At 41.6% G+C, this 13441-nt stretch overlaps 1 protein-coding gene across 2 annotated transcripts in view; it reads left to right on the top strand.

Annotated features, from left to right (window-relative positions):
• The window catches only part of Sntg2 (syntrophin gamma 2), a 202725-nt gene that overhangs the window by 143398 nt on the left and 45886 nt on the right, over nt 1–13441 (top strand). For both annotated transcript variants that reach the window (XM_032907580.1, XM_032907581.1), the window contains 2 exons: nt 213–251; nt 6910–7029. In XM_032907580.1, the coding sequence (XP_032763471.1) occupies nt 213–251; nt 6910–7029 (159 nt within the window). The remainder of the gene's footprint in view (nt 1–212; nt 252–6909; nt 7030–13441) is intronic.

Genomic DNA, 13441 nt, shown 5'->3' with positions numbered 1-13441 from the left:
TGCCCGTCGTTTTGTTTCATTGTTTTCCTGCTTTGAGAATTGCTGCGATAAATTTGTATTTGCTCTGATTTGAAGATAAGCACAGCATAGAGGAAACTCATCTCCAAGGAACTTTCCTGGGCTGGTTAATTTCAGCTGCCATTTAGACAAGCTGAGAAATGAAGGCACTAGCGTGCGTGGCACACTGACCCCTTGCTGTCTTCCTTCTACAGATGAAAATGGCAAACAAATGCTGTTCTCCCTGTGACCAGGTAGGTGTATGCCTTCAGCCCAGTAGGATAACCAAGCCCCAAAGCGGCTGCTTCCTTTTGTGGAATTTAGATAGGAAAATGCTAGGGAGAATCATACCAAATTTGGTAGACTCTGCCACATGGGTGAACTCAAAGCTCTTTATTTATCTAGGAACACACTGGGGGACCGTTCTGATCACCTGTGTTTACAGAGATAAATGATGCCTGTGGGTTGTGCTCAGTAGAAAATGTGATCTGAACAGGATTTAGAGAGGGCTATAAGAGAGCCCAAAGAGCATTCAGGATGGAGAAAGGCCTGTGTGACTTAGGATCATTTTGTTGTATAATGTTATTGACTCAATGAGAGTTTATTCTGAAGCCAAATCTCAATAACCATGGCCCACAAACACATGTGGAGGTCTCCCCCCCCCCCGCCAATACCATATTCCAGTTTAGTAACAGTTTCATGAAGTTTTCACGGTAACAGAATAGAGAAAATCATAAGTCAAGCTACTTTTAGAATACAGCAATGTGAGCATCCAGTTGGTTGTTTAAAGCAAAATAGGAAAGTCTGGTAGGTTTCACATGTGGCATTCTGGTGACATTCTTAGCTGTGGAACTGGCGGTAGCTAGTGGTCTGGTAATACATTCTGAAAAAGGATCTTCCTGACTGTCACAGGGATGGGAGCCACACATCTTCCTAAAGATAAAAATAAATTAATCTGGATCTTCAACACCCCTACTCCTGATGGCCAGATCATCCTTGTAGACTCTCATCAACACAGAGGTGGAATTCAGTTTATAACATTTTAATCTATAGTCACCGGGGCTCCCAGGAGCTGCTGACATGGCAGGTGTTAATGTCTGTGCCTAAGATCCTGTCACCCAACTCCCTCAGGGCAATGTTCTCACATGGGGTATTACCTAGAGCAAGACTCTCCCCCCTTGACAGGCCCCTCTTCAACATCAGCTCCTCATCAGTACTCCTGGCCCCCTCCCGCTTTCATGGAGTGTCTGTTAGTCACATATTAGGCTGAGCACATGAAGGGGAACTTGTTTATAGTCCATTGGCTGCCGGATCACATCTTACATAGGTTTACAGAAGCATGAGTTATAACCCCAAGAGAACCAATGTCCATGCATTCCTGTTGTTGAAACTGGTGCTTCTGAATGCTCTTTAAACAGTGGTTAGCATCAGAATCTAAACTCAAGACAATGACACGCAGGGGAACGTTGCTCTGTCAATTCAATGTTGACTGAGAAAGACAATGATTTCAGTCTGCACTTTAATTGGGCCTTTTAGTCAGCATTTTTACACTGATAATAATAACTCTTCTAAATATAACTTATTACTTTCAATATGTTATAAATTAACCATCAGCTATTTTATTTTCATAGCTTAAAGAGGGGCTAAGCTAGTATGATTAATACTTCCATAAATGTCTTCAAACAGGAATAGCATTCATCCTATATCTTCCCACATTAAAATATTACATTTCCACTAAAGTTTGCAGAATAAATTTCTTATAGTTTTGTCCATTAAGACACCTCCACTGGGTTCACACATAAACATTTTCTCAATTTATCTGTCGTTGGTGAGATGTTGACCTGACTTTGTGTTGTTTTGTTTTTTCCACACATGATTTACTGTTTTTGAAATTGAATTCCATTAGCCCCTCAGCACTCTGAAGCATCTCTAAAATTCTATGCTTAGGGAGTCTGCCCCTTCAAAGATGGCAAGGAGTGGCTTGGTCCTTGTCCTCAGCTCCTCCGGCCAATCCACTGAGGGCCACGGGGCTCTGTTGCCTGTTGAGATATCTGTGACCAAAGGAGAGATCACCATGCACGATAAAGAAGGTGGAAGGGTCAGGTCTCCCGAAGGGAGAGGTTAGTGAGTTCCAGTGTGCCCATACAAAGAGTTATCTTCAGACGTGGCTCTGGATCACTGAAGAGAATGCTGGGGTTTGCAGGTGGATACAAACAATTTTCCTATCAGGAAAGAGCATTGTCCTGTGAGCAGGATATGTTTCCTTCACTTTGGCATTCACCTCTTCCTGTCACTGAATATCAGGAGCCTACAGTGAAATGGCAACCCCTGTTACTGCACAATCTTTGAGGAGCCCACAGGTCCCACACCAGTCACCTTTCACATCAAGAGGCATCGCCTTCATCTGACGAACTCCACTCCACAGCACACTTCGCTGACATCGCCATGTTTGAGGAAAGCCTGGGACCTAAATCCAGCTGTGTCCTTTTCTGGCAGAAACATTGAACACACTGACATCTGAGCTTTGATTTCTTCATCTCTACAGCAAAACAAATTCACGTAGTGGAAATCTGAAGCTTTATTTTCTGGGATTTTATTTATTCATATATTTATTTCTGAACTCAAAATTTGCATATCACTTCGAACCTGCCTGGGGGTCCATTAGTGTTTTTATATTAGACATGGAAGGAGCGTCATGCTGTGTGGATGGCTTTCAAACCATCCTTGCCGTCCTGAATGTTCGGGCGTGCTCTAGAGGAGGGGCACACATCCGCTCCAAGCTCTACACACTCTGTATTGTGTCTTAGGATTTGCCATTGAGCACTTCAAAACTGAAAAGTGATATCTTTTCACCTTAAGCAACCACTGACTGTTGATGTATTACAAATAATAATTGAATAAATGTGAAAAAACAAAGGCATAGTTTTAAGGTTGTCATCACTGTGGTGAAATATGAGACCAAGAGAAATTTTGGAGGAAGGGAAATTATTTGTCTTATGCTTCCATATTAATATTCATCATCAAAGGAAGTCAAGACAGGAGCTCAAACAGGGCAGGAACTCAAAGGGCAGGAATCCGGAGGCAAGAACAGATGCAGAAGCCATGAAGGGTGTTCCTTACTGGCTCGCTCAGCCTGCTTTATTATAAAACCCAGGACCAGCATCCTAGAGATAGCACCACCCACAATGGGCTGGACCCTCTCCAACCAGTCACTAATTAAGAAAATGCCCTATAAGCTTGCCTGCAGCAGGTCTCACGGAGTTGTGGGGGTTTTTTTTTGTTTTTGTTTTTGTTTTTTAGTTTAGGTACCCTCCTCTCAGATGACTTACTTTAACTTGTGTCAGGTTGAGCTAAAACAATCTAGCACAGGATGTAACAACTGATAAAATTGAAATAAAAAGAAGAAAGTCTAGGCACCAGTACAATAAGCACGGGGCATAGATTCTGATGCCTGGCATTTAACCTTATAAATTGTTGCTCAAACTGGAGGACTCTTGTCTTAAACAAAGGCCAAGTTGTGCTGGGGGTGGGGGGAATGGCTCAGCTTGTAAAGTGCTTGCCTTGTAGGCATAAAGACCTGAGTTTGGTCCCCAGAATCCCCATTGAAAATAGCCAAGCATAGTGGTACATGTTTATAACTCCAGTATTAAGGAAGCAGAGACAGAAAGAGCCCTGTGGCTAACTGACCAGCTAGTCTAGTCTTGGTGAATTCTAGGCCAATAAGAGACCCTTTTAAAAGAAAAAACAAAAAAAAAGTAGACAGCTAGACAGCCATAAGGAATTACACCTATTGTTGCCCTTTGGTCTATACACACACACACACACACACACACACACAGAGCCAACATAAACATAATGACATTAAGCACAAACTAAGCACACTCTGAGGATGCATCCACCCTAGTAAAACTGCAAACAGCTTTATTTATTTCCAAAGTAAATTTCTTCTAAAATTTCTAACTTGGTTTCCAACTGACAGAGATGATGCCTTGATTAACACCCCAAGGATAATGTTAGTAGCATTTTTTGTACAGAATAAAAAGTCAGGCGTGTAGTCACAATTTTTTGTAGGCTTAACCAAGTACCTATGCTGGCCCAGCAAGAAACAGGACTTTCACAGAAAGGACACCAGAACAGATAGATGAAATTGTACTTCTCTGTGGAGGTGGTGAAACCCTGGGTTCCCAGTTAATTATATCACCTAATGCCATCAGGGCAGCATCCATGAAAGTGTGATATACACTTCTTACAACATGCAGCAAGTCATTAAAAAATTCATAATGTGAAAGATAAGATTAGCTTCCTGGAGATTATTTACGAACTAGCTATACATACATAAAGAAGATTCACAAGGTAGCCAGTGTTCTGAATAACAGCAAAGCCATAACTTACTTCTGTGCTATCTGGGCAGCATTAAATTACACTTGGGATTTAATTAAGTTCACATCCAACTAATTGGTGATTCACATTCTTACCAACCTGAGCTGTCATGTTGGCTACAGCGGCAGCTTCTTGGCCACTCCCCAGTATGGAATTCCTGTTGAATTATGTGAGCGCATGGTATTGACCGAGCGTGAAGTCACCCAGACACTGATGAAGGGAAGGACAGAGCAGACAAGGAGAGCCAAATGCTGGTTGCAGCACTTTCAGAGGTGGCACTGGGTTCTCAGCTAATGCCTGTAGCTCTGACGACCCATGGTGGCCCTCAAATGAACAGGAACCCAAGGGTTGTTCATCCTTGTTTGAATTCTGCTGCTGGGAGAAGAGATCGTAGCTTCTCTATTTCAACTGGGAATCCAGACCTGCAGCCTTGACTTTACCTTCCAGCTGTCTGTGGTGCCTGCACTCAGACTTATCCACACTCATTCATTCACCTGTGAATGTCACCATCCTCTCTGCTGTGCCCACATGTCACAGCTCATTGCAATGTATATGAAGAGGAGGAAGACAAAAGACCCCAATGCTGTCACGTTTCTATCTGGAACGTTGCCAAATCCAAAAGACCTTCAAGGACTTCAATTCCAGCAGTTTTCTTACAGTGCAAATACTGTTTTGTTTCCGTCTGCAGTCTCTGTGCCTGGGGCTTTTCTAAGACACAGGATTAAATTCTCATGGTTATCATGCAATATTGTGCATTCTAGCCTCTTTTATAATAAAAGCCAAACTATGTTAAAGGTATCCCAAGTCACATGAGATTTTTGATACTATTATAGTCACTTTATCATATCACATTAATCTGACTCACCTTCTTGGAGCACATGTAAGACAAAGTTAAGGCTGAGGAGGTGGGTAGCTCAGTTGGTGAGGTCCTTGCCTCATAAGCACCTCATGTAGTTGGTAAGAAATAAACTTGATGTGGTGATATATGCTCATAACCCAGAGACAAGTAGAACCCTGGAGCTGTAGGCATGTCAGCCTACCAGAGTCGACAAGTTCTAAGCCAGCGTGAGAGTCCATCTCAAAAAGCCAAGGAAGACAGTACCTGAGAAATGACAGCCAAGATAGAGTTCTGGACATTACATGAATGCACAGACAAGCACTACACACCCTTGAATATCCATACATATTGCTTCTATACACACATGCAGATTTAATCAATGACAAAGTTACAGATCTGAGGGGCATTCGTTCATTTGTATTCATTACATATCATAGCAGTGATTCTGTTCAGCCATGACGACTATTTTCCACACAGTCTGCCTTGTTTGCATTTTAGCTGTCAGCTGACATCTTGACCCTGAGGATAGGTCTATGGTGTGTGACAGTGAATGCTGCCAGGAGTTACTCAGTAAGAGTTGATGAAGGGATGCTCCACTTTGGGCTATGGGAATTGCTAGTGAGCTTTCTGTTTCTGTCCAAAACCTTTGGACTCAAGGTCTTCAGCCCCAAAGGATGCTGGGTAATGTTGGTTGAAATAGTGCATATATCATTTAAAGTGCTAAAGCCAGACATGGAACTCACCTTTAGTCACAGTGGTAGGGAGACAGAAGCAGGCAGATATCTATGTGGTTGAGGCCGGCATGGTCTACATAGCTTACTGGGACAACCAGGACTACATATAGACATTACCTACAAAGTAGAGATAGAAGTAAGGAGTAGTTGGGAACTCTGTCTTACTTTAAGTTTTTCTTCAATAAGGTTTTGTTTTTTTTTTTTTATAGTGAGTGGAGATGGGAAAATTAAACTGAAGTGACTCATGCCATTTACTAAAATGTATGTGCCACATATAAAAGTAGGTGATAAGGGATTGTTCTTTAACAGGCTGAAGTCATGCACTGGATTCTCAAGTTGTATCACTGTTTCCCTGATTCACCTGAACCCCGTTCTGACTTTGTACTTTACATTCCGTGGAGTAAGACTGAAACTATCTGAGTTGTAAAAATGTTTTGTTTTGCATTACTTTCACTACTAAGGAGTCAAATGCTAAAGAAAGTCTTAGTCATTTTTTCACATTGTAGGATGCCTTATATTTTACTATAAACAATGAAAATATAATGACCTATTTTTGAATCTGCACAAGAGAATGAGAAAAACCATCCTGTAGTACAGTGTAATTGAACAGTGTGTTTTTGTCCTTTTACTTATGATCCTTTGCCTTTAAAAGCTAAGCCATCTCTCCAGCCTTGTAACAACACATTTTTAAGAAGTATGAGAAACCCACAACTCAGCTACTGTGTAGAGCCTTACTCCACAAGGATCTGAGTATCCACCACAAACTATCATATACTTTTATCCTCTATCGAGTTTGAGTTAGAACTCAAAGATTCATACAGGCTTCTTTGGTTTACCGTCTTTCCTGGGCATGTTGGGTTGAAGGCACAGAACGTGGTGTGTTGAATATGGTTAGTATTCTGCTCTTAAGACGTTTTCATTAAGGCTTGGCTTTTAATTTTCCAAGGTTTCCCTCTGCAGGTGGTGCACATGGGATGGGTAAATGAGAGGCTCCAAGGAGCTGACAACAACCCTCAGAACTTCAGATCCAAGTTCTTGGCCCTGAGAGGTTCATCATTCTACATTTTTAGCGCTCCTCCGGTAAGGATGCCTGTGCATCTGGTGGGTGACAGGGCCTGTTGCTAGGGTTACTCATATGGGCCCGGCAGAAGATAGATTGGGTCTTGCAAGAAGGCAGAGACTAGATGGGTGCTTATAGCCTCCTCTAGATCTCAGTGGTTAGAATGCTTATGGATTAACCACAAGTGACTTATTTCAAACTCATAAAGGGAATCCATTTCTGTCTTTCAGTTCAAACAGCTGTAGCATTTCTCTGCTTCAAGTATCAGCTGGTGTGGAGGTGGGATGTAGACAGTTACATGGTTGAAGAATCCAGAATGCAATCAAAGCAAAGCGCAGTCCCCTCTTTAGATATTTCTAACGAAACTGTCTAAATAATGAAATTTCCAAAGCCGCTCTTTCTTACACAATTTCCAGATTTGATTACACCTAACAGCCTGCTTTAGTGGGATTTATCACACAAATGTTAAGAGTGGATACTGCCGTTCTACAGTTTTATTTTCCAATTCCTACCCACACTGTTCTCAGATTGGCCGAATGGGTTTTAAGTGCTCTGCCCAAATGCTCATCATTTGAAGATTTTTTTTTTAACTTTTGGGGAGTCTGACCCATCAGAACTGCAAGCAAGAAATGAAACTTAGTTCGGTGTCTCTGAAAAATCAGAATCTACACAGATATGACATAAATTTCTACCATTAAAATGAGATTAAAGTTACACAAATGTTTGGCACAATTTTATATTTTCTGAAGCTGCACCCTTTCCCAGCTTCCCTTAGGGTGTACATCCTGTATGAGCTGAAAGGCTAAGGGTAGGAAAATTGATTCACTAAGAACTGCTGCTTCACTGGTTTGCTCTTTAATGTGTTTTTTTCCTTCCCTGGAATTGGATTAGGATAACAGTGTACCTAGACACAAGTTTGGCTTTTTTATTTAAAAAAAAATCTTATGTTGAAAATTTATTCACATTACAATCACCTATATGTTTCCATAAGCATTGATTAAACCCTCTGGAAAGTAAACTAATTAATGTTCCTTAAGGTTACTAATTGATTTATATGCTTTTGTCTCAGAGAGTAGGTAGATATTTTTGCATAGTAGTATCATACTCAGATATGATACCAGGATAGTGATATCAGTGGCATGCAGGTAGTTTTAACAGTAGGGACCATATGAGCACATTGCTCATCTCTCTGGATTTTTTATTGTGATTGCTAAACGTGCTCTATGCTTCCCCTAGGCCTCATCCGAAGGAGTTTCCTTTTCTGTGGTAATTATGTGAAAGAAACAAAATGGTCAAAGCAAGCAGTGTGAAGTGTGAATGAATATCCAACTCAGAGTCAGACCAACATAGAGGGTTCCCTTTGAACAGACTCTATGTCTTTGTGTAATTTTCAATTCTCTGGTAACATAGCTGTCATTGCTAGCCCTTTGAAATGATAATAAAGTCACTGCTTGTTAGGAGGTAAACTGACTTACATAGACACTCTGATGGCTGAATGGTCACTGGCTGGCTAATCCCCTCTGTTGGAAGATAGTGGAACTCTACAGCTGTTCTCAGTGAATTGGAGATGTCAGAAAAATCTCGAAATGAGATATAAAGGGGAAAATCAACCGCTTGGATATTTTCAGGTGGGGGAAGCTTGCAAGTCTCAAAAGCATTTTGTGGTTGAAGCCCTCAAATCAATATGAAGCAATTTTCAGGAAGAAACAGATGATGTACTATTGCAAGTGTTCCCAAATGTTAGACTCTACAAGAGAAGGAAAGAGAATGCATGGAGGAAACCCATCCAAGCACTTAGCCAAGTCAACTGGCCCCACAGGGCAAGACCTCCATACAGCAGGGGCAGCCAGGACAAGGGTCTTCACAGTGTAGGGCAGCGTGATGGCATCTACAATGCCCAGCAACGCCATTGGAAGTAGACGTAACAGCTGTTTCCATTTCGAATTAAGGGCAACAAAGGAAAGGGTTATAATTAGTTTCTGAGTAATTTGAAAGCCTTGATTACATATTGTACACTATCAGCCAGGAGGAGTAAAGACAAAAATGCAAAACACAATAGCTTAGAAGCTAGACAATGAAAGCAAAGTTTTTATATTCGTTTGTTTTTATACCATAAACTTAGCTCAATGCCTATCCATTTCTAGAGACAAACAGGTGAGGTTCATTCATTCGCCGTGTGCTCCAAGATGGACAGCCTTTCAAGAAACAAAAATGGAAAAAGCCAAAAGCAGCCCAGACAATGCGTTAAATAGAAAGATAAAAATTTACCTTACATAACAGAATAGTGTTGAACAAAATGAAATGTTTTAAACAATTCATCTTTTGTCCACAATTACCAAAGCATATTTTACATCAAGCTAGGAGAGATTGTGTAGGACAATGAAGAAGAATTATTCTGTGTCTCACTGGAATTGGCTTGAAGCTACAAGTTTTCTTCATAATTGTTCCACTTACCAGCCACGGACACAAGGCAACTTATTTACATTCCTTATCCCAATTTTTCCCCTGTTGTATGTCAGAGATAATAAATCTTGACTGAAACATCTCGCTGAGCCAAGGTGAACACAGGATAGCTTTCTTATATGAGTGAATTTTAAAGTTCTGAAGCACATAAAATTTAAGAGATAAAAGTCACGCTTTTAATATTAAACAGCTTTTTGTTGTCATAGCAATGCACACAATATGGTAAGTAAATTTATACCTAAATATTTATATGTATTTCCTGAGTCTGGGATTTATATCTTGGCATTGCTAGTAATTTTCAATAACAGTTTTCAGTTTTCCCAAATCTTAAACATTAAGTTTTAATAAATATATTATTATTTATTTAATCGTACATGAAACTTGAAGTTCGTGGATCAGAGACAAGTAATAAATGACTTGCAGACAATCCAGTGTCAGGATGCTCTGACACATATCTTACTGGGTAGACCCAGTAGTGAGTGGTCATGGTCATATGCAGAGCCCAGAGTTCCAGACAAGATCTCCCAAGTTACTACTCTCTTTGGAGACCTTATGCAGCAAGCAGGGCACACACTTATCTTTCCACAGGATAGACTTCATCTGAGTAAAGTCAATCCGTCCTCTCGACCTCTCTAGAGGAAGGAAGTGGAATTTCCTATGCCAGGAGTTTGAAGCCACACAGGTGACTCTGCAAATGTCCCCAAATGATTGTCACTTCCTTCCCTGAAGTAGTTACAGCACAACTAGCCCTCATCCCAAGGGCATTTAGAAAAGCTTGACATGGCAGAAAAGTCAAAATATTCACTAAGCTGTAGTTTTCAACATGTCTTGTCAGAATGTTGAAATGTAATCTAGAAGGACCTAGACATTCTTACCACAGAAAATTTAGGAAGAGCTAAAATGTAATGTCCTTTATTCAAGGACGGTTTGTTTCTGACTTTCTCCAGGCAAAAGGTGGGAGGAGGGGAGGGGTATGGGGACCAGCAGCCTTTATGTGAGGTATCCTGCTGAGGAAGAAGCAGGGTCCAGCATGAAATGAACCTCACCGTCCCTAACCCCCAATCTTCACTTTGCTCAACTTCATTGATAGAATATTTATTTCTGCCTTGCAAACAGAAATCTAAAAGGTGATGCTTCATCTCTTCATGTTTTCAAACACCATCAAAATGTGTTAAAAAATTAAGGTTGTGAAATCATTTTAACAGCATCACATAGCACTGCTGTATAAATTATGTGGTGAAGGCTCTTGTGCCTGCAGGAAATACTAACAGTAATTTTCCAAGTGTCAATTAGGCAGATATATTCTATCATTTGTAAAAGTTTATCTGGAAAGAATGGACTTAAGTCTGCAGATGAGGATGGCTCCCATGTGGAACTGCTATGTCATCCTGATGTGACCTATATCCCACAGTAACCCTAAAACATATCAATATTGTCTATCTTAGAGTCTAAAATGTTTGCTTTACCCAAAGCCACGAATGGCCAGGAAGGGCAGAAAATCGCCAAGTGCCATTGCTTAGGGAAACAAGAAGGACATGTGGTTTAGAAATCCTTAGTCTCTCCTCACGTGAATGCCTGCTTGTTGCCCTCTGTGCAATGCACTTTTGAGGTCAGCTGGCTTAGTCTCTGCTTGTCTTGACTCTGCCTTACCAGGCAAAGTTATCATCAGGGCCAGTGACTGAGACAGGAGGCTAGCTAGATCATAGCTCAGCACAGAACTGAGCACCCCTTCTCTGTTTGTGGTCTCATCCCTTCCATGAGAGAAACACCGTGAAAGCATCATAGCAGGATGCAAGTTGTGCTTGACACATGAGAGATGCTTCCACTTAAGGAAACAATATCACAGAGAACCTGGTTTGCAGAATCAGCAATTCTTTTGTAAGGAGAGCAATAATTAAATGCATGCTGCACTGTAAATTCGGTGTTTTTATTTAAAAGCCCTCCCTCCTCTCCCTTCCATCTTCCTCTTCCTTCACAGAGCTTGGGGTCCTCTGTGTTTCCTCACAAACCCACCAGACAAGGATAACAGGGTGGTCATGCAGCTCCTCAGTAGTGGGCACTGATGATTAATCCTGGGGTGACCTGAAACTCGATTGTTCACAGTGCCAGGAGAAGCTGAGGTGGCCAACTCACCTGTCCCACTAGAGATTTTCCTGATGTGCCAGTGTCACTTGACTTAGAAATGAAAACTGATGTCACTGAGCTTCATCTGAAACCCCCCCACAAGGCCAAGGACCTCTGTCTTGGCAGGCATAGCAGGCACAGTAGCTACTCGAAGGCTTCAACCCTGAGCACTAAGGCAGAGAACTTCAGAGCTCCACAGACCTTCACTTTTGTCACAACACTGTTAACCAGGCAGACCTGAGATTCTGAACTCTGCGTTTATATTCTGGTTATGAATATGTAAATATCCGTCAGACGGTGTCAAATGGCTGTTCGCATCAACTGTTTCCTCCGTCAGCTATGTAGATATCTGGACAGGTACCTGAGAGATTGCTGTGTTCAGAATTCACAGCTGGGCTGTAGAGTTGCATATAACTAATACAAAGTGAACAGAAGCCTGTGGAATGTGACAAATGTCTTGCTGATAATATCCTTTCTGTAAGGAGAAACAAAAATGTCTCCTGTTTGCCTTTCTACTGGATTAGACATATCCACGCCCCAGACGTGTGGGGAAAGGCTAGAACCAGGCTGGCTGCGGACTATCAAATCTGACTCTACTGGCTAAGCTCCAAGGTGGGACTTGGCTCAGCAGATGTGTTCCTCTCTGAAAACGTTGCCAGTGTGCTCCCAGGGCCTGCTGGGTAGTAAGCCAGGGTACACTAGATGGGCAAACACTGGCAGGGATGAAGTGCTAGGTGAGTGCTTTGGTACACAGCTGCTTGGATACATGGCTACTAAGTCTTTTTTATGGATATGAGGGATGACATCAGGTCTTGGTCTCTGACAAGCCTTTAGGAAAACATGGAGTTCAGGTAGCCTGGGGAAAGCAGACAAAGAGAAAGAGCTGCTTCTTAAACAGTCTGCTTTTAGAGAGTTTAGGCTTACAGACAAACACAAGATAGAGGGCAGCCATATCCCTCCTAACCCCCGTCATTCAGGTCACTTTGCATCTTTGCGACATGTTATTATAACAGAGGAACCTCTGTCCAGGCATTGTCAGTAACCAAAGTCTTTAACACCCATCGTGACTTCCAGCAATCCTCAGGTGGGGCATTTGCCCCAAGTCCTATGATGGATAGTCTCATCCCAGAGACCTGAGCGCCTTCTGTCTCACCACTTTAACTGGACAGGGTCTCTTCCCCGAATCCATCACAGTGAGAGGATGAGGGGCAGGGCATGATTTATGCAGAATTCAAGATGGGAGTATCAGTCACTTTCAGCATCTCAGGGGCTAGTATGAAGATGGGGTCATCCCCACTTGATAGGCATGGCCTCCTGGCAGAAGGAACTTAGGAGCCCAGAAAATGCCTTAAATATAGCACAAGAAGGCCTGGAGTTTGCCAACAATAAGAAACACTTCCACTTTTACCTTAGAACATAGAAGGCAGGCCATTCTACCATATACAGATGACAATCTAATAAAGAAGATGCATTTGACACAACAGGAGACACGAATGTAATGTCTTCAATGTAATAATCATGGCACTGTTACAATGATTAAAATATAACCACAACCTAAAATGTCCAGCACAAAGGTCAGGCTTACAAAAGTGATAAATCTACACACTGAAGTTCTGAGTTATCATTCACATTTTGTTTCTGGGGGGAAAAATAACATAGGAAAATGCTTCTTTTACAAACTATATTTTGAAAAGGCAAAATTATGACTATGAGTGATGTATATTTAAACATCCCATCAGATCTTAAGGGAGCATGTCTCTGAATAGTGTGTTTAATCATTTGTTGTTGTTTTTTTATTCTCTTATAATAATCAGCAATTCTCTAATGGGAAGGTTGAATGGGGCA

Source organism: Rattus rattus, chromosome 7 (assembly GCF_011064425.1).
Source record: "Rattus rattus isolate New Zealand chromosome 7, Rrattus_CSIRO_v1, whole genome shotgun sequence".
NCBI classification, from domain to species: domain Eukaryota; kingdom Metazoa; phylum Chordata; class Mammalia; order Rodentia; family Muridae; genus Rattus; species Rattus rattus.
This window is presented reverse-complemented; position numbering and strand designations above follow the sequence as displayed.